We start from the raw sequence: 21,101 nt of genomic DNA on the forward strand, positions 1-21,101 counted from the left end.
ACTATGATTTGATAGGATGCTCTTTTCGATGTTGTTCGATCACCTGAAGTAAAAATTGATGTTGAACTGGGGCGCTTGTGGGTTGTGTAAATGTTGTAAAATAATTCATCTGAACATTCCAACTCGATAAGATTTCAGTTATTTCAGTTCAAATTTCCATATTTAAAAGTCCCCCCGCCCTCTCCCCCCACTACGCCCTTTTGCTAAACTACCTATGCCCATGAAATTTAGCTAAGGCTCTTGAATAATTCATCCAAACATACCAATGAGGTAAATCTAAAGTATATGATGTTATTTTTTATGCTATATAAAATATCATTGGTACACCCGCAGTATTGGCAAAAAAAAATAATTTTTGGCAATTAATTTGATCTATCGAATTTTAAACAGCTATAACTTGTTGTAGAAACATACTAGCACCATGCATTCTTCGACAAAGTTCAGCATATCCTGGACTACACTTCTATGTAATTGCTGGTATACTGCAGGAAGAATTGTAGTCTGTAAAATTGAAAATGAAAAAAGTAGGTTTTCCCATACTAATTTCCATACAAATTTCAAACGCAATGCGCTACGCCGGGTCAAATCCAATCGACCCAAAATTTTGCACAGTTGTTTGGGACCCCAAATGGAACCAAAAAAGTGCTGTGCTGAAAAAACGATCATTTTGCCCCACCCTAACATCCATACATACATACACACATACAGACATGTTACGAGCTCGATGAACTGAGTCGAATGGTACAAGAGATTTGGCCCTGCGGGTCTCGGATAAAAATTTCGACCGATTGTATAACCTTTCTATATGAGAACGGCAAAAAGGAGCTTGAATTTAGACGGGCCTGAGAGGCCCGGCTTGCCCTTTAGTGTTAGGATTTTAGCTTGCCTTCACAAGGGTTAACATGGCAATCATCATAGGTAACATAGACTCCTGTAGGTATTTTAATTTTTCTTCCGTTACGCTACCTAGATCCATTGGACTAAAGGAAGCATTGGGTGCAAACGAGATTGAGGGCGTGGTAGTTGTAGCCGTTATTTTGGCATTGCTACCTGCCACTGAAGCATAAGATGACACAACATTGTAGGATGGTGTGACGGAGGTAGAAGAAGTTGTTAATCTATTTTGAATCGGATTAACACGTTTGGGCGTGTTTTCTTGAAGTGTACCTGAAGAAGTAGGTATATTTTTTATTTGTTGTTTTTGTTGTCTAGAACGAGAATTAATAATTTTTTCTCGAACAGGACAACCCCAAAAATTCGATTTATGATTTTCGCTACTATTAGCGCATTTGAAACTTTTTGTGGTTTTTTCACCGGACAAGTATCTTTCGTGTGCGATTTATCACCACAGATCATACATTTGGAATCCAAATGACAATTTTTTGTGCCGTGCCCAAAGCCTTGGCATCTACGACACTGGGTCAGATTTTGAATTCTGCTCCCATGTCGTCTATAATGTTCCCACTTTACTCGAACGTGGAACATAAAACGTGCTTTTTCAAATACTTTCAAATTATTAACCTCATTACGGTTAAAATGAATTAAATATAGCTCCTGGATAATTCCAGAACGTACTGGCGTGTCATCGCCGGTAGCCTTTCTCTTCATAAGAATAACTTGTGAAGGAGCAAAGCCAAGTAAATTTTTCAATTCGTTGGATATTTCATCCAAATTTTAACCTTGAGGTAGCCCTTTCAAGACAGCCTTGAATGGTCTATCTGTCTTGAAATCATATGAATAAAATTTTTATAATTTCTCCGTAAGATACTGGAGTAGTCGTTTGTGGCCAATCAATTCCTCCGCTGTAACTCGATATCCTCCTCTTCGGCCAATCTGAAAAGAGACTTTTACGTCCGGAAGGAACGTCGAAAGCTCAGTTCGAAAGGCTTTAAAGTCGGAGATCATCACTGTTATAGGAGGTGGTGATTGCGTTTTCTTCTCAAGTGCATTATGCGCAATATGCGAGGAAATTTAGAAATTTCATCAGCTTCCCATTCGGATAAAACATCGAATGAGTTGCTGCAGTCAATTGAATTTTCGATACCCTTTTCCGTTTAGCTTTAATTTTTGGCACACGGCCTTTCTGGGAGGAACCAGGCATGTTGGAAGAATTAAATATTTCTTTAGGCTGAATTGTCTTGAAAAATGTTTTAGTCTTGAAAAAGACTGATTGAGTCGAAAAAGTAGGTAGTCTTGAAAAAGATTATTTGTCGAAAAAATATAGGTAGTCTTAAGAAAGACTGATCGAGCGAAAATATAGGTAGCCTTGAGAAAGACTGTTGCTGTTGAAAAACTCTAGGTAAACCAGGAGCTATCAAGATTTGTGATTGGTTCGAACGAAGGTTCAAGCCGGTATGAGGGATACTGTTATTAGTATATAAAATTCGGCCATCTGTATATAAAATTCGGCCTGGTTGGGAAAATCTGGAATAGTCTTTGTTCTCCATATATTTTGAATACCACATATTTTGTTAAATATGTTCAACGCGGTTGACTGATTTGGGTCAAACATGAAAGAGTGTCTCAGCATGGCATAAGATAGAAGTGGTTCCTTAACGCTGGGAATCAGTTTTGGATCATAATGATTCTCGACAGTTTTTTTACCTATTCAATAAAAGGGGCTTCTTAGCTCAATAGTGCCCAGGACCCCCGAATAGTCTAAAGACGGCCCAGGGCAGAATATTGAGAAGCCAACGTCAGCCATTCGCCGAAATTCTACTATATACCGAATTCAATACGATCATCATAATCACAATCACTCAACAATAACAAAATCCTAGCTTCAGAAAACATTCATGTTCATACAAATAAGTTTTTAATATTTGTGTAAACAATTGAATGAACATCCGTTAAAACAATAGCGCTGCCATATCATCATATCGCTACTAGCTAACTGTTTTTTAATCTCTATGCGATCAGCTGCGAATTCAATCAAGTTCACTAGCGCACCTGACAGTGATATTCCATTCACTTTCAAATAAGACGCTAACTTTTACACAACTTTAGCGCTAGAGATGGACGTTTTTGATTTCTAGGACTGCTCTCAGAAAAACGATTACTTCGATTATTTTTTGGTTTTAAACGATTACGATTAATAGCGATGTAAAAATAATCGATTAGCTACTAATCGATTAATTGGAAAAATCGGATATCCCTACTCGCACGGCTTCTGTGAGAGATAGATAGTTAACTGAAACGCTATCCGAGGGAAATGGAAATGAAATAACTGTCATTTTTGTGGTTACTTCATATAGTAGATACAGAACACTAGATTAGGATTGTCGCTGGCATCAGTGGTAGAAACATCATTGTTTTGATTCCGGTATATACCTGTCAAATGAGCCAAATGGAAAAAAGCACAAAAAAATCCCCCTATCGTCGTTTCATAGTGAATAATCTTTTTTATGTCTTTCAGCCAGCAAAACACTGGCCATTCTTGACTAGTGTATTTTCATTAATTAGAATGCACAAATTGTCTAAACCTGTACTGAATTTTGAGTGTTTATTTCTTTGTGCGGTATATACAAACTCTTTCATTTCATAACAGCACCGAGCAAAAAGCATCTGAGAATTTCATAAGTCTCGGCATATGAACCAGCCCTCTGACGATGCCATTAAACGCTTTAGAATGTCATAGGCAGGCTTATGAATTCATTTATCTTTATTCACGCACTCCATAGACGTACAAATAATGTATTTCATAAAACAGTCTTATGACTTCGTTCCAATATATGCGTTTAAGAATTTCATAAGTTTTTCTCATGAAACCCATATGAGATCTGTTATTGATTCTATAAAATTATATTTTGTTTTTCATAAGCGTCACTGTTGTGAAAAGTTCATAATTTTTTCTTATGAATTCAGTACTGGCCTGGATGGCCAACCAGGAACTAACAGTTTCAGGCCAGCACTTTTCGGTTACCGCTGTTTGAAACAAAAGAAGTGAGATTTTTAGACAAATTGCAACAAATTTTTAAATAATTGTTTTTTATGTTATTCAATAAATTATTGTGAGCATTGAATCAGTTTACATGGTTATGATTTTTACAGAAGATATCCTATAATTTGAAATGAAATAAGTTGTCTGACTCGTATTTTATAATAATCAAAATCATTTTAGAAGTTAAAATAATTAGCATTCAGTCAAATCCAGTTTTCCAAACCCAGTTTTCCACGTTAATGCGGAGCTCTGGCATGGCGAACATTTATTCTCGCGCTACTCGTGGGTACAAACATGGAGAACAAAAACAAAAACAATAAACAGTCGGAGGTGCCAAACCCCTTCGCTAGAGGTGGTTTGGCGAGGTCTCCCCCCCCCCGTGGGGAGAGTAGTGGAGCGACGAGTGCTGCATCTGAAAGCACCAGTGACCCCCCAGCAGCGGTAGGAAATAGCCCTACCAACGCACCGGACGGGCCACTATCTGCGATGCGCAAAGTGGTGGAGCAGCTCGATTCAATAATCGAGTACACTAGCGCAAAGCAAAACATAAGCAAGGAGTTAAAACAGAGTCTCCTGGAACTTCGAAAAACTGTTCGTGTCGCAAGACAGAAACAGCAGGCTTATGCCAAGAGGGTGGAATGTCGGGAGAAGTCCGACAGAGAAACCCAGACAGTGGCCTCCAAGAGCGAGGGAAAAGAGAAGGTCGATACGGGCACTCAGACAGCGGCCTTCACCTTCTATGGAGCAGCCACGTCGCTTGAAGCGGCGGCCGAGTTCCCCTCGAAGGGAAAAAGCAAGGGCAAGGGCAATCGCAAGACGTCGTCGAACGCGAAGCGCCCTAGGAAGTCGCCAGACGAGGGTGCAAAAACCGACACCACACGGCGTGCAACCGTAAAGGCCAAACGCCGTCTGGCTGAGGTAAGCGAGGGCGAGAGTGACCTCGCTGAGCAGAGCGTTGGTACCAGCAACCCGGCGCAACCGGGGCAGGGGGGCCCAAACCCCTGGACGCTGGTCACCAAGAAGAAGCCGGCACCGACACCGGAGGTACCGCGGCCCGCGAAGAAGGCCAAGGACAGAGGCGAGGCCTTGTGGTTAAAAACCGACAAGGACAAATACGCCGATGTCCTAAAGTCAATGAAGGCGGCCGAAAGCCTTTCGGCCCTTGGGCAAGATGTGCGTAGCGTGAGGGGAGAAATGCTTCTGGTGCTGAAGCGAGGCGCACAATCTAGTGCGGTATACAAGGCCTTGGCCCAAGAGGTCCTTGGTGAAGGCGCCCAAGTCAGGTCGCTAGGCGCGGAAATGACTCTCCAGTGCAAGAATGTGGACGAGTTCACGACCGCAGAAGATGTCGTCGCAGCCGTTAAGGAACAATGCGACGTCACAATCGAGCGGGCCTCTGTGCGATTTAGAAATGGACCCTCTGGCACCCAAGTAGCCTACCTCAGGCTACTGAAGGCGGATGCCAAAAAGGTAACCGAGAAAGGGAAGCTGAAGATCGGCTGGTCAGTATGCCCTATTAGCATACCCCAGCCGCCTTCAGTGGATAGGTGCTATCGGTGCCTTGAGTCCGGTCACAAAGCCTACGAGTGCAAAAACATAGACAGGAGCAAACTATGTCGTCGCTGCGGCGAGAAGGGGTATAAGGAGCGGGGCTGCACTAAGGCGTACAAGTGCCTCATCTGCACCGCTAAGAAGCAAGCCCATAAACATGCTATGGGCGGACCTTCGTGTCCCTTCGGTGAGGCAAATAAGAAGAAGCCGTGAACGTCACACAGCTAAATCTTAACCATTGTGCAGCAGCCCAACAGCTGCTGTGGCAGTCGGTCTCGGAGTCGAGGACAGATGTCGCCCTCTTATCAGACCCGTACCGCATCCCTGCCGGCAACGGCAATTGGGTGTCGGACGGGTCTGGAATGGTGGCAATCTGTACAACGAGACGGTTCCCGGTTCAAGAGGTAATACACTCCTCCGCCGAGGGTGTTGCGATTGCCAAGATCAATGGTGTGTTCTATTGCAGCTGCTACGCTCCACCAAGGTGGCCAATAGAACAGTTCAACCAGATGATCGACAGGCTCTCGTCGGACCTAGTGGGCCAGAAACCGGTAGTCATAGCGAGAGACTTTAACGCTTGGGCAGTGGAGTGGGGCAGCCGCTGTACAAATAGCAGGGGTCAAGCGCTAATGGAGGCGCTTGCGAAACTCGATACTGTGCTAGCTAATAATGGCTCCGCTAGTACATTCCGTAGAAACGGGGTGGAGGCGTGGATTGACGTAACATTTGCCAGCCCGAGTCTGGCTCCAGGCATGGAATGGAGGGTAGACGAAGGCTACACCCATAGCGATCATTTAACAATCCGCTTTAGGATCAACTATGGTGTGCAGCATCCGAGGGCGGGAGATCCCTGTCAGGTACGTGGGTGGAAGTCCAATCACTTCGACAGCGAAGCTTTCACCGCGGCCCTGGGACTGGAGGCCAACACCGACAGTCTAAGCGGAGATGCGCTGGTAGCTGTTCTATCACGCGCGTGCGACGTATACTGCTGGAGTGCCGAGATTGCAGCTCTACGGTCAGCCTGCCTCAGAGCTAGACGTAGGATACAAAGAGCTCGCACCGAGAATGCAAGAGAGAACCGCCGTGAAGTGTTTCGAGCTGCGAAATTGGCCCTTAACAAGACCATTAAAAGCAGCAAGAGAGCATGTTTCGACAACCTGTGTGAGAGTGCCAACGTGAATCCGTGGGGTGACGCCTACAATATTGTGATGGCCAAGACCAAAGGGGGCTCCTCACCCGCAGAACGGTCACCGGACCGGTTGGTAACGATTATCGAAGTGCTCTTCCCGTCTCGAGCCACACGCCCCTGGCCACCTGCACTACGAGACAGTGCGGGCACGGCCGAAATGGTGGCTCCAGTGACGAACGAAGAACTACTCGCAGTGGCTAAATCCCTAGCAATGAACAAAACTCCAGGGCCGAATGGAGTTCCAAACAACGCTCTCAAGGCAGCGATCACAGCGAACCCGAACATGTTCAGGCTAGCTATGCAGAGATGCCTTGATGAGTGCCGTTTCCCCGATAGATGGAAAAGGCAGAAATTGGTGCTGTTGCCGAAGCCCGGGAAGCCGCCAGGCGACCCATCGGCGTACAGACCAATCTGTCTGATCGACACGACTGGCAAACTGCTTGAGAGGATCATCCTCAACAGGCTAACCCCGTACGCGGAAGGTACGGACGGTCTGTCAAGCAACCAGTTTGGCTTTCGGAAGAGTAAGTCCACAGTGGACGCTCTCAACTCAGTGATAAATACTGCCGAGATAGCGATCCAACGAAAAAGGCGAGGTATTCGATACTGTGCGTTAGTGACACTTGACGTGAAGAACACATTCAACAGGGCAAGTTGGGATGCCATCGCGCTCTCGTTACACCGGCTTAGCCTACCGGTGGGTCTGTACCGGATCCTGGAAAGTTACTTCCAAAACCGCGTACTGCTATAAGAGACCGATGCCGGTCAGAAAAGGGTTCCGATTACCGCCGGAGTCCCGCAGGGCTCGATCCTAGGCCCGGTGCTATGGAACCTCATGTATAACGGGGTTCTGAGACTGAAGTTCCCTCCTGGGGTCAAGATCGTCGGCTTTGCCGACGACGTAACCTTGGAGGTCTACGGGGAGTCAATTCCTGAGGTAGAACTAACCGCAGAACACGCGATTAGCACGGTGGAGGAATGGATGAGCGCGAGAGGCCTGGAGCTCGCTCATCATAAGACGGAGGTAGTTATCGTCAACAACCGCAAGTCGGCACAACATGCAGTTATCCATGTGGGACAAGTCGCGATCACTTCACAGCGAAGTCTGAAGTCTCTCGGAGTCATTATAGACGACAAGCTGACCTTCGGCAGCCATGTCGACTATACGTGCAAGAGAGCGTCGACTGCTGTTGCGGCACTATCGAGAATGATGTCCAACAGCTCAAAGGTGTGCGCCAGTAGACGTAGGTTACTGGCAGGCGTTGCCGTATCTATCCTCAGGTACGGCGGCCCGTCATGGTCAAGAGCACTGAGGGTAACCAGTTACCTACAGAAACTGGAGAGCACCTACCGCGTGATGTGCCTCAGAGTGATATCTGCCTACCGCACGGTATCACACGATGCATCCTGCGTGATAGCGAGCATGATGCCAGTCGGGCTGGTCATTCGGGAAGATGAGGAGTGCTTCGAGTTACGTGGAAATAGGGGAGCCCGCGAGCGCACCAGAGTGACCTCGGTCGCCAGATGGCAGCGTGAGTGGGACAACTCCTCGAAAAGTAGGTGGACCCACCGGCTGATACCTAGCATATCGAGCTGGGTGGGAAGACCCCATGGGGAAGTTCACTTCCACCTGACACAATTCCTGTCAGGCCATGGCTGTTTCCGACAGTACCTCCACAGGTTCGGGCACGCGGAGGTCCCAGTCTGCCCGGACTGCCCAGGTGTAGACGAAACTGCCGAACACATACTGTTCGTATGTCGTCGGTTCGACGTCGAAAGAAGAGCAATGCTTGACGTCTGTGGCTGGGACACAACCCCTGATACCCTTATTCAGCGGATGTGTCAATCGGTGGAGAAGTGGAACGCAGTCTCGGCTGCTACCATCCAGATTGCCAGTAGGCTACAGGTAATCTGGCGAACCGAGCAACAGACGACGGGCACGGCTAACTAGTGATTGGCTAGCTGGAGCGAAAAAGGCCAAGCGCAAAAAAGGGAGTGAATGGTCTGTTCATGCCGAGGCAGGTTTGGCGCAGCGACTGGCAACCGCGTAAGGGGTAAACCCAGCCACCCCGAAGCAAGACAGAAGAGTGAGTGTATAGGCGTATAAGTGGACTGCCTCATGCCAAGACGGGAGGGTCGTAGCGTAGTATGTTGGGACTTAGCTATCGATGCCTCATGGCGTGGCAGAGGAGTGAAAGGGTGAGCATCCAAGTCAGTCTCACATGGCATGTTAAGGGTGAGCACAAAAGTCAGCCTCACATGGTATGGTAGAGGCTAGCACAAAAGTCAGCCTAGCAAGGAATGAAAAAGGTGAGCACACAAGTCAGCCTCGCATGGGGTGTCAGAAGTGGGGCCTAAGAAAAATGTCCCACATGGGATGCCAGGGGCAGTGACAGATATACAATAGAGTGGCACGATCGAGAGTGAATCAGGTGATAGGGTGAGCACCCAAGTCAGCCTCACATGGTATGGGTGGGGCGAGCACAAAAGTAAGCCTAGCAAGGAATGAGTAAGGTGAGCACACAAGTCAGCCTCGCATGGAACGTAAAAGGTGAGCACAAAAGTCAGCCTCATGTGGGAGTGTTAGAGAGTGAATCAAAGTGCGATTGAGAGAGCACCCAAGTAAGCCTCATACAGGACGTATGAACGCGTGAGTGAGAGTGAATGAGTACATTTAGTACAGACATCCCCCCAGAAGTAATACCGAGAGGTAGTTCCTGGGAGGAATGATGGCGGAGCCCAATGGAGTTTAGTTGGCATTAATGGCAGCGTCACCATTCGAGCCCGACACGCCCCCAGTGCACCCCGTGTGGTAGCTTGGACCCTGCCAATGGCACGTGTACTGGGCTAGGACGTAAAGGTCTTTTCCATTGTAAAAAAAACAGTCTCCCTGGAAATATTGACGAAGCGTTGCTCATTATGTACAAATTTGGATATTTAATGAGTTTTCTCATCAATCTTCTGAAGGGATCTACACTTGGCGGTTCGTTTGTCCCGAATTGAGTTCTACAAGATGACCACACGAATGAACTCATAATGAATGACGTTCATGTTTGACAGTACTTGGTGGTTTGATTACTTTATCAATTGCGTGAGTTTGAGTGGAACGGGTTCCCATCTGTTACATTCAAACTCACGTAACTCCCATGTAAACAAACCACCGAGAATTGTCAAAGGAAGTTCATCCGGCTCATTTTGTGGGGTTAAGTCGGTTGGTGTAAAACCTAACAACCTCTCAAGGCTGATTTTTACTGTTGATATTTTGTCTACTTAAAAGGCTAGAAAAATGCCATCCCTGTTTTATTTTTATATAAATGCACAATAATATCCATGAATAAAAAACTTATGGAATTCATTCCAACATTGTGATGAATTTGATAAGAATGGAAATCATTTTTTCTACTATGTTTTCTCCTCATAAATGTCAGCAATTTTCATAAATGGGCACCTATGGCGTTCATTCGGACATATTCATAAATTTCATAAAACTGTCTTATGAAAATAATAAGAGATGGATTTGCAAAATTTCCCTTCCAAATCATAAGACAGACTTATAAAATCCATTTAAAATCCGTATGTCTGAAAGTCATTAACGTTTTTATGGAAATTCAATGTAAATTTTGCTCGGTGAGTAACAGTCGAAAATTTACACCGAGAAAAATCGCTATATTGAATCTATTGATTTCACACATGATTTTTTGCACTTTGTTACAGCACATAAAAATTATCTGTCATTCATAAATATCATGAGAAATCTATTGAAATTCATTCGCTTTACATCGCCTTCACAGTAGTATGCCACTTAGAAAATTGATTCATAGCAAATTTCACATCTTTTTTCTGTAAATGTTAAGCATTGGACATTTTCGGTCTTGAATGCATAAACATCACAGGAGTATAAAAGAGGCGGAAATGAAAAATGTACAAACTCTGCTATTTACAAATTTTGACCTCAACTAAACAGTTTTTTGTTACAAACAAGCCAAATTTTTCTGCGTGTACCAAGAATGTGGACCAAAGACTTTTACCAGAGAGACACGCGATATTTTGACAGACATGTACCGGAAACAAAACAAACATGCTTCGAAGCGAAAACAATAGGGACACCAGCGACAATCCTAATTTAGTGTTCTGTATCTACTCTTCATATTTACCGTCACAATTCAAAGACCATCGTGAGATTGCACAGCACTGCCGCCTAGACCCACCAGACGAACTGATTTCTTTCGGTTACCGATGTATCGTACTCTATTTTCTCAAAACAATCCGTTTTATGTATGCTGTCGTAATTTTAATAATGTAGCTGACAAATATGATTTTAACATTACTAAGACTACCTTTAAACATAGAATTAATATTAATTAAGGAACTGTCTGTGCGAGTAACTTGAAGACCAGTAAATAAATGAAATTAAATTACGACCTTCTTTGATATCGCCTTCTTTTTAGCATAAGCTGTTTTCTGGACCTTCGATTGATTAATAATGATTTCAAATAAAATTACATATACATGAGAATTAGTTTGTTTTTTTTTTTTAAATTCATTAATATGATCAGCGAGCGAAGACAAGCTGTGAAGAGAACCAAACAAATATTTGAGTAGCAACATAGTTCTAAATGCAAATGTCCTCAAAGTACTTCAGATTTCAATAGTATAACAAATTGCCGAAAAAAAGTACATTCCTGGAAATAATATTCCGGGAAATAGTACATTCAGGCTAACGGTTTTTCGAGAAATGGCATTCCGGGAAATGGTATTCCGACATACAATCAGACATTTACTTTTCTATAGATAGATGGATGGATAGGTATAGCTTTTTCTTTCAAATATGCATTCACACATTTTTGAAAAATGTGTTTAGTCTCCGATCATTTACCATGAGTTACACACATCATTCATAATTGGAGACATTCTATTATACAACAGTATTAAAAAGAAAAAAAATATTATAGGTTTATCAAAAGATTTTCGAAATGATTTCGCCAAAATAGTTTCGTTTCCTACCACGTTGACTAAAATCGCGTTTCGCCCACCCTTAGTCACGAAATAGGTTTTCAATTTTAAATTTGCAATTTGTCAAATAACCCTCCCCCCCCATCCTCCCTCCTTCAATGCGATGCACAATTAATGAATTGCCACTTAAAAAAAACTGTGTTACCCGAATGATATTAAAAATATTGCTTTCTATGATAACTTCGTAGACGCACTTCCCCTATTGAAATACTAACTGTACTCACCATCGAAGTGCCAGTACTTATTGGATTCGTCGGTTGGTCCATTATATTATTGGATGACATTAATTGCGTTTCTCTATTCAAATAATCATCAGTAAAACTGAATGAATTGGAGAAATTACCTACATCAATCATTCCATTGCGCCTAGAATCGAATTTCGCATTGCGTTGTTCCGAAGACAGTCTTCGATGTTCCACGGTTATCTCATCGTCGACGTTAGTAAGATGATCCGTGTTACTCTGGTGAGTTGAACTGTTGCTTGAATAGCTATTTATACTATTATTGGTTGGTGAAAAGTCGAATTCAGCCGAATTTTCAAATGGATTCCCGGTAGTTCTATTACAAGGTCTAATCCTACCCATTAAATCTTCCAATTTTCTATGATCAATGCATTTGGCAGTGTTGTCATTTCTATCTTTACCTGCATGGCATTTTTGATAGCCCGTTTTTTCGATACAATGCATTTGAATGTTATTCTCGTTGGTATCGCTACTACTCAATCGTGCTTTGCTCTCCGAACCACTGTTAGAGTTATAACTGTCTGTTGAATTTTGTCGAGCTGACGGCTGCAGACAGCGTGCATTATGTATATTTTCACTATTTGATGAAATGTTGCTCGCCGTAACAAGCTGGTTAGATGAATTCTGGCTAGTTTCCACTTGATATTGCTGAAATAAGACAGCACCAGACGAAGTACAACGTATGCCCGAAGCTTTTGTTAAATATAGCAAATTGTTCGTTGGCACTTCGCGCTCTCGAACCACTGTATCGGATTCAGAACGTGCGGTATGGTTTTGAACATCTTCCGTATCCATTATTGCATCCGTGCTCCACGCTGATTCAGATTGGGTTTCTGAATCAATACTAGTAATACGTAATTGACCAAACGAGCTCGCTAACGGATTCAAATTATGATCACCCGGTATGAGAGTTGTATGGATTAGAGGAGTTGAGAAATGTCTTTCGCTTGCTTCTATAGCTTCAGAATCTGATGCAAGAACATCCGTGCTCCATGTATCCGAAATAATTGAAATTGTTTCATCACCTTCAATCAGTTTCTTAATTTCAAATTTGCAAAATTTATCTTCGATATCCGAACGAGTTTTATTTGATATTTTCGACATCTGTGGTATAGCGAATTGCTTAACCTCTCCTCCTTCTGTTATTTGCGATGATGGAATATCTCGCCCAGAAATGCTTGGCGTTCCTCTTCCAGATACGTTGGCTGATATCATATCCGATAAATTGTCATTATCATTTTGATCCGCTTCTTCCAACTCTAATGAGCTAGCTACTGAATGATTGCTATGAGCTTCACTAACTGCCTCTAAATTATCGGACGTGTTGCCTGACGCATCGTCATGAGGTAGTGAAAAAGATTTACGTTTATCGATGGTTAATTTGCTTGAATTATTTTGGGTACTTTTTTGCTCAATACAAGGTTGGCTTATGTCTTTGTCTGAAATTTCAATAGATATGTTGTTTAGTAACTCTTCTTCGGTTAATATCTTTCCATTTTCAGTTGAAGTCAATGGGATCATAAATACAGTTTCAAAATCATTTTGATTGTTATTTTGGAGCGGATGATTGCTTATAGTTCTAGTCCTCTGCATACGCTCTCTGAGCTTGCTTTTAGGTTTTTCATCGGTTTTCGGAGAAATTGAATCAGTTGAAAAATTCAGATTTCCTGAAATTGATTCTGTAAAATCAGGTAACTGTTCCAACATTAGCATAATTTTTCGTCTTTCTTCTGACTTTATTTCCAAAGTATCTAGTTCAAGTGTAGTTGCAAGAAGATCAGTAATAGATGCCAGCTCATTAATGGTTGCTAGCACTACTTTATTTGTGATGTGGTGATCTATCGTTGCTCTGTATTCACAACTTCCAGAGAATTCTCCTTGCAGAAGTTGATTCATTAAATTACTAATACAATTCCTATCAAACTTTCGTAAAAAGCCCTGCAGTTGATCTTCTACGGAGTGGTAATCATTCAACGCTAATGTTTGAAGAATATGTCCAATTAACATAAGGTTGGAACGAGTATTATCAGATATTGCAGCATCGATTATTCCGTATATATTGGGATTCACCATCGCTGGGCAAATGAAGTTCGTAAATATCATATCTGTAAGAATTATATTGACCTCTTTTTTGATATTTTAGCTCGCGTTAGAAAGTGGTATATGGATTGTAACATCCAGCGTATCGTTGATGGCAGCAGATACCAGTTTTCGCTTAACGATTTTAAAAATCGTGATACGTGTGAGAATAACCGATCTATCATTTTTTGTTTATGACTTTGCAAGTTATCTAAGTATTCGCTGGATGCTTCTTCTCCAAAAAAATTTACATTTTCTATTGTACTTTGTGCATACATAATTTTTTGTGGATCTATTTCTAGCTTCCATTCGTCTTGCTTAAGAACAGTCATGATTGATTCAAACAAAACAGTTTTCAAAAATAATTTTGCTGCAAATGAAGTTTCGTGGTACCTTTGAAACAACCGAGTGAACGCAGATGACCCTGCACATAGCAGTCTTCGAGGATTGTCGCTTACAACGATTTGTGTTTCAATTAGTACTTGAAGTAACTTGATTATCATCTTTGCATCTCTTGAATGAATTGCGCTTCCATACAATCCGTTCACAATGAATCCTATGACAATATCTATCTGGCTTACTGGAGTATCCCGGGACTCCGCTATTGATATACAATGCGCTAAAATATGCGGTGAATCGTGTAAAAAGACTATAAAATCAGTGATGTTCGACGTATCAAGGTATTTGATAGTGTTACTTTGACGAACATCTAAGAATTGTACGTTTTCCAACTTATTCGTTTGTTGGCATGATAATGACGGTCCAAATTCTGGATTCGCTGTGATGAGATTATTTATTATTTGTCGTCGATTCGCACAAATCCAAGCAATCTACAAAATAATGTGAACAGTTTTTTCGGCATTTAATTAGCAAGGGACTGGAAGGTGAAGTATATTTTTCAATATTTAGAGCCATAGTACTCAAGGGAGAGCAAGGTGTTGAAAGGAGAAAGTTTAGAAAAGCGTGGAAGGATCATATATGCAAGCTTAGAGCTCACCGGCGACTTAACCCTTTGTCTGCTACCGTAGTGGTCAAGGTCTTTTGGCATTAGAAATGCGAATCACCTGAGTCTACGGCATGTCCGAACAAGCGTAAAGTAACTTGTTACTTCATGCTGTCGGAACCGACAAAAAGTTAAGTCACGGTAAACTTCCACACTAAGCATTTGCGACGTTGAAACTCATTGAATGAGCCAGTTTTGTTTGTTCCCTCACCAATTGCCTGCCTGAGTGATTTTATTTTATCGACTATTGTGACTGTCTCAGCGTGTGTGACAATATGGTCACATGTGTTGCTGATTTGCACGGTGTCGGCAGCTTTCACCCAACGCTGCAACGATGAATCCCCATCACGGTAAGTTCTATTTTTACCATTTTTTTGTTAACCATTTTTGTTAACGACCTATTGAGTTAATTTGTCAACAGTTTTTTCGGCATTTAATTAGCAAGGGACTGGAAGGTGAAGTATATTTTTCAATATTTAGAGCCATAGTACTCAAGGGAGAGCAAGGTGTTGAAAGGAGAAAGTTTAGAAAAGCGTGGAAGGATCATATATGCAAGCTTAGAGCTCACCGGCGACTTAACCCTTTGTCTGCTACCGTAGTGGTCAAGGTCTTTTGGCATTAGAAATGCGAATCACCTGAGTCTACGGCATGTCCGAACAAGCGTAAAGTAACTTGTTACTTCATGCTGTCGGAACCGACAAAAAGTTAAGTCACGGTAAACTTCCACACTAAGCATTTGCGACGTTGAAACTCATTGAATGAGCCAGTTTTGTTTGTTCCCTCACCAATTGCCTGCCTGAGTGATTTTATTTTATCGACTATTGTGACTGTCTCAGCGTGTGTGACAATATGGTCACATGTGTTGCTGATTTGCACGGTGTCGGCAGCTTTCACCCAACGCTGCAACGATGAATCCCCATCACGGTAAGTTCTATTTTTACCATTTTTTTGTTAACCATTTTTGTTAACGACCTATTGAGTTAATTTGTCAACAGTTTTTTCGGCATTTAATTAGCAAGGGACTGGAAGGTGAAGTATATTTTTCAATATTTAGAGCCATAGTACTCAAGGGAGAGCAAGGTGTTGAAAGGAGAAAGTTTAGAAAAGCGTGGAAGGATCATATATGCAAGCTTAGAGCTCACCGGCGACTTAACCCTTTGTCTGCTACCGTAGTGGTCAAGGTCTTTTGGCATTAGAAATGCGAATCACCTGAGTCTACGGCATGTCCGAACAAGCGTAAAGTAACTTGTTACTTCATGCTGTCGGAACCGACAAAAAGTTAAGTCACGGTAAACTTCCACACTAAGCATTTGCGACGTTGAAACTCATTGAATGAGCCAGTTTTGTTTGTTCCCTCACCAATTGCCTGCCTGAGTGATTTTATTTTATCGACTATTGTGACTGTCTCAGCGTGTGTGACAATATGGTCACATGTGTTGCTGATTTGCACGGTGTCGGCAGCTTTCACCCAACGCTGCAACGATGAATCCCCATCACGGTAAGTTCTATTTTTACCATTTTTTTGTTAACCATTTTTGTTAACGACCTATTGAGTTAATTTGTCAACAGTTTTTTCGGCATTTAATTAGCAATAGTCGATAAAATAAAATCACTCAGGCAGGCAATTGGTGAGGGAACAAACAAAACTGGCTCATTCAATGAGTTTCAACGTCGCAAATGCTTAGTGTGGAAGTTTACCGTGACTTAACTTTTTGTCGGTTCCGACAGCATGAAGTAACAAGTTACTTTACGCTTGTTCGGACATGCCGTAGACTCAGGTGATTCGCATTTCTAATGCCAAAAGACCTTGACCACTACGGTAGCAGACAAAGGGTTAAGTCGCCGGTGAGCTCTAAGCTTGCATATATGATCCTTCCACGCTTTTCTAAACTTTCTCCTTTCAACACCTTGCTCTCCCTTGAGTACTATGGCTCTAAATATTGAAAAATATACTTCACCTTCCAGTCCCTTGCTAATTAAATGCCGAAAAAACTGTTGACAAATTAACTCAATAGGTCGTTAACAAAAATGGTTAACAAAAAAATGGTAAAAATAGAACTTACCGTGATGGGGATTCATCGTTGCAGCGTTGGGTGAAAGCTGCCGACACCGTGCAAATCAGCAACACATGTGACCATATTGTCACACACGCTGAGACAGTCACAATAGTCGATAAAATAAAATCACTCAGGCAGGCAATTGGTGAGGGAACAAACAAAACTGGCTCATTCAATGAGTTTCAACGTCGCAAATGCTTAGTGTGGAAGTTTACCGTGACTTAACTTTTTGTCGGTTCCGACAGCATGAAGTAACAAGTTACTTTACGCTTGTTCGGACATGCCGTAGACTCAGGTGATTCGCATTTCTAATGCCAAAAGACCTTGACCACTACGGTAGCAGACAAAGGGTTAAGTCGCCGGTGAGCTCTAAGCTTGCATATATGATCCTTCCACGCTTTTCTAAACTTTCTCCTTTCAACACCTTGCTCTCCCTTGAGTACTATGGCTCTAAATATTGAAAAATATACTTCACCTTCCAGTCCCTTGCTAATTAAATGCCGAAAAAACTGTTGACAAATTAACTCAATAGGTCGTTAACAAAAATGGTTAACAAAAAAATGGTAAAAATAGAACTTACCGTGATGGGGATTCATCGTTGCAGCGTTGGGTGAAAGCTGCCGACACCGTGCAAATCAGCAACACATGTGACCATATTGTCACACACGCTGAGACAGTCACAATAGTCGATAAAATAAAATCACTCAGGCAGGCAATTGGTGAGGGAACAAACAAAACTGGCTCATTCAATGAGTTTCAACGTCGCAAATGCTTAGTGTGGAAGTTTACCGTGACTTAACTTTTTGTCGGTTCCGACAGCATGAAGTAACAAGTTACTTTACGCTTGTTCGGACATGCCGTAGACTCAGGTGATTCGCATTTCTAATGCCAAAAGACCTTGACCACTACGGTAGCAGACAAAGGGTTAAGTCGCCGGTGAGCTCTAAGCTTGCATATATGATCCTTCCACGCTTTTCTAAACTTTCTCCTTTCAACACCTTGCTCTCCCTTGAGTACTATGGCTCTAAATATTGAAAAATATACTTCACCTTCCAGTCCCTTGCTAATTAAATGCCGAAAAAACTGTTGACAAATTAACTCAATAGGTCGTTAACAAAAATGGTTAACAAAAAAATGGTAAAAATAGAACTTACCGTGATGGGGATTCATCGTTGCAGCGTTGGGTGAAAGCTGCCGACACCGTGCAAATCAGCAACACATGTGACCATATTGTCACACACGCTGAGACAGTCACAATAGTCGATAAAATAAAATCACTCAGGCAGGCAATTGGTGAGGGAACAAACAAAACTGGCTCATTCAATGAGTTTCAACGTCGCAAATGCTTAGTGTGGAAGTTTACCGTGACTTAACTTTTTGTCGGTTCCGACAGCATGAAGTAACAAGTTACTTTACGCTTGTTCGGACATGCCGTAGACTCAGGTGATTCGCATTTCTAATGCCAAAAGACCTTGACCACTACGGTAGCAGACAAAGGGTTAAGTCGCCGGTGAGCTCTAAGCTTGCATATATGATCCTTCCACGCTTTTCTAAACTTTCTCCTTTCAACACCTTGCTCTCCCTTGAGTACTATGGCTCTAAATATTGAAAAATATACTTCACCTTCCAGTCCCTTGCTAATTAAATGCCGAAAAAACTGTTGACAAATTAACTCAATAGGTCGTTAACAAAAATGGTTAACAAAAAAATGGTAAAAATAGAACTTACCGTGATGGGGATTCATCGTTGCAGCGTTGGGTGAAAGCTGCCGACACCGTGCAAATCAGCAACACATGTGACCATATTGTCACACACGCTGAGACAGTCACAATAGTCGATAAAATAAAATCACTCAGGCAGGCAATTGGTGAGGGAACAAACAAAACTGGCTCATTCAATGAGTTTCAACGTCGCAAATGCTTAGTGTGGAAGTTTACCGTGACTTAACTTTTTGTCGGTTCCGACAGCATGAAGTAACAAGTTACTTTACGCTTGTTCGGACATGCCGTAGACTCAGGTGATTCGCATTTCTAATGCCAAAAGACCTTGACCACTACGGTAGCAGACAAAGGGTTAAGTCGCCGGTGAGCTCTAAGCTTGCATATATGATCCTTCCACGCTTTTCTAAACTTTCTCCTTTCAACACCTTGCTCTCCCTTGAGTACTATGGCTCTAAATATTGAAAAATATACTTCACCTTCCAGTCCCTTGCTAATTAAATGCCGAAAAAACTGTTGACAAATTAACTCAATAGGTCGTTAACAAAAATGGTTAACAAAAAAATGGTAAAAATAGAACTTACCGTGATGGGGATTCATCGTTGCAGCGTTGGGTGAAAGCTGCCGACACCGTGCAAATCAGCAACACATGTGACCATATTGTCACACACGCTGAGACAGTCACAATAGTCGATAAAATAAAATCACTCAGGCAGGCAATTGGTGAGGGAACAAACAAAACTGGCTCATTCAATGAGTTTCAACGTCGCAAATGCTTAGTGTGGAAGTTTACCGTGACTTAACTTTTTGTCGGTTCCGACAGCATGAAGTAACAAGTTACTTTACGCTTGTTCGGACATGCCGTAGACTCAGGTGATTCGCATTTCTAATGCCAAAAGACCTTGACCACTACGGTAGCAGACAAAGGGTTAAGTCGCCGGTGAGCTCTAAGCTTGCATATATGATCCTTCCACGCTTTTCTAAACTTTCTCCTTTCAACACCTTGCTCTCCCTTGAGTACTATGGCTCTAAATATTGAAAAATATACTTCACCTTCCAGTCCCTTGCTAATTAAATGCCGAAAAAACTGTTGACAAATTAACTCAATAGGTCGTTAACAAAAATGGTTAACAAAAAAATGGTAAAAATAAAATAATGTGAATTTCAAGAATATTTCACTGTCATTTGAAATACCAACCTGTAGAGTTTTGCACATATTTCGCTCATATGTTTCATGTAAGTTGAGAACGTTTGTTTGTTCATTAGCTATAAACATATATTCACGCCTCAAAGTTCTTGCTAAATTCACCACGGCCCAGAAACTTTCAACGCCTTTTGATTCCATTTCAAACTAAGTTATTGTTTGTAGCACTAAACACTGGATTCGATTCGCAGTGCTCACTTGACATTCTTCTATCGTGCACCAGGGTTACCATATTCACAGTTTTTTTTGTAATGCGGTTGCTTTTTTTAAATTTTTGATGACAGATTCTTGTTTACAGATGACAGGTTTCTGAAATTTTGACTAAAATTTCACAGTTTCACAGATTTTTGAATATTTTATTATTTTTCACCGATTTTTTTTAAATTTAACACAGATTTTTACAGATTTTTTTTCGGTTTTAGTCATCACATGGATGGTAAAAAGATTGGTTTTGACTAAAGAGACTAGAATAACAAAGAGACGCAATCTTATTTCAGTGAAAACAATTCGACTAGCAACCAAGCTACGGTTTACAAGCAATACTGCAAATGTGCAAGCCTCACAAAACTTGTTTGTTGTTCTTCTGTTTGTTGCTTTTAGCCAAAATAAAACTCTACTGCGACTTCTGGAATCTGAGTTTCTCGACCAGTTAAAACATGGTTTTATCTAGAATGGAATTTCGCAGCAGCAAAACCACATAGAATAATTGTGATTTTTTTATTGCAGGTGGATCCACAACAAAAAGAGGTAACGTGGTCTTGTACGTGTGTTCCTGTCTTGTGAGTTTGCAGAAATCAAAAGAGCTTTGCTTTGTTTTGCTGATTCAGAACAATAACGGAATGACTTTCATTTTAAAGGTTTGCATCATTTGATATTCGTAACCTAGGGGCAGATCACTTTAGAAATGTATAACAAATTTGCATCAAATTAGAAAAAATGCATTTAATTTCCATTTTTGCATTTGTTTAACAAACGTCCTACGCTGATTCACTTTGTTCGATGTTTTGTTGAATGTAGGGCTAGTTTTTTGTAGGGTTTTGACATCTTACACGCAAAGCAAAATACATTGCACGCGACGCAAAATACATTACGAATTTCTACAGAT

General features: G+C 41.9%; 1 protein-coding gene across 3 annotated transcripts in view; it reads right to left on the minus strand.

Annotated features, from left to right (window-relative positions):
* LOC131678578 (receptor-mediated endocytosis protein 6 homolog) overlaps nt 1-20,882 on the minus strand; it is a 329,363-nt gene extending 308,481 nt beyond the window's left edge. The window contains exons 1-2 of one of the 3 annotated variants that reach the window (XM_058958805.1): nt 19,991-20,882; nt 14,408-14,844 (exon numbers count right to left, since the gene is read on the minus strand). In XM_058958805.1, the coding sequence (XP_058814788.1) occupies nt 14,408-14,844; nt 19,991-20,137 (584 nt within the window). In that variant the 5' untranslated portion in view covers nt 20,138-20,882. The remainder of the gene's footprint in view (nt 1-14,407; nt 14,845-19,990) is intronic. The other 2 variants (XM_058958806.1, XM_058958804.1) reach the window with 2 other exon arrangements.
* Between the last annotated feature and the right edge of the window lie 219 nt (nt 20,883-21,101).

Source organism: Topomyia yanbarensis, chromosome 2 (genome assembly GCF_030247195.1).
Source record: "Topomyia yanbarensis strain Yona2022 chromosome 2, ASM3024719v1, whole genome shotgun sequence".
NCBI lineage: Eukaryota > Metazoa > Arthropoda > Insecta > Diptera > Culicidae > Topomyia > Topomyia yanbarensis.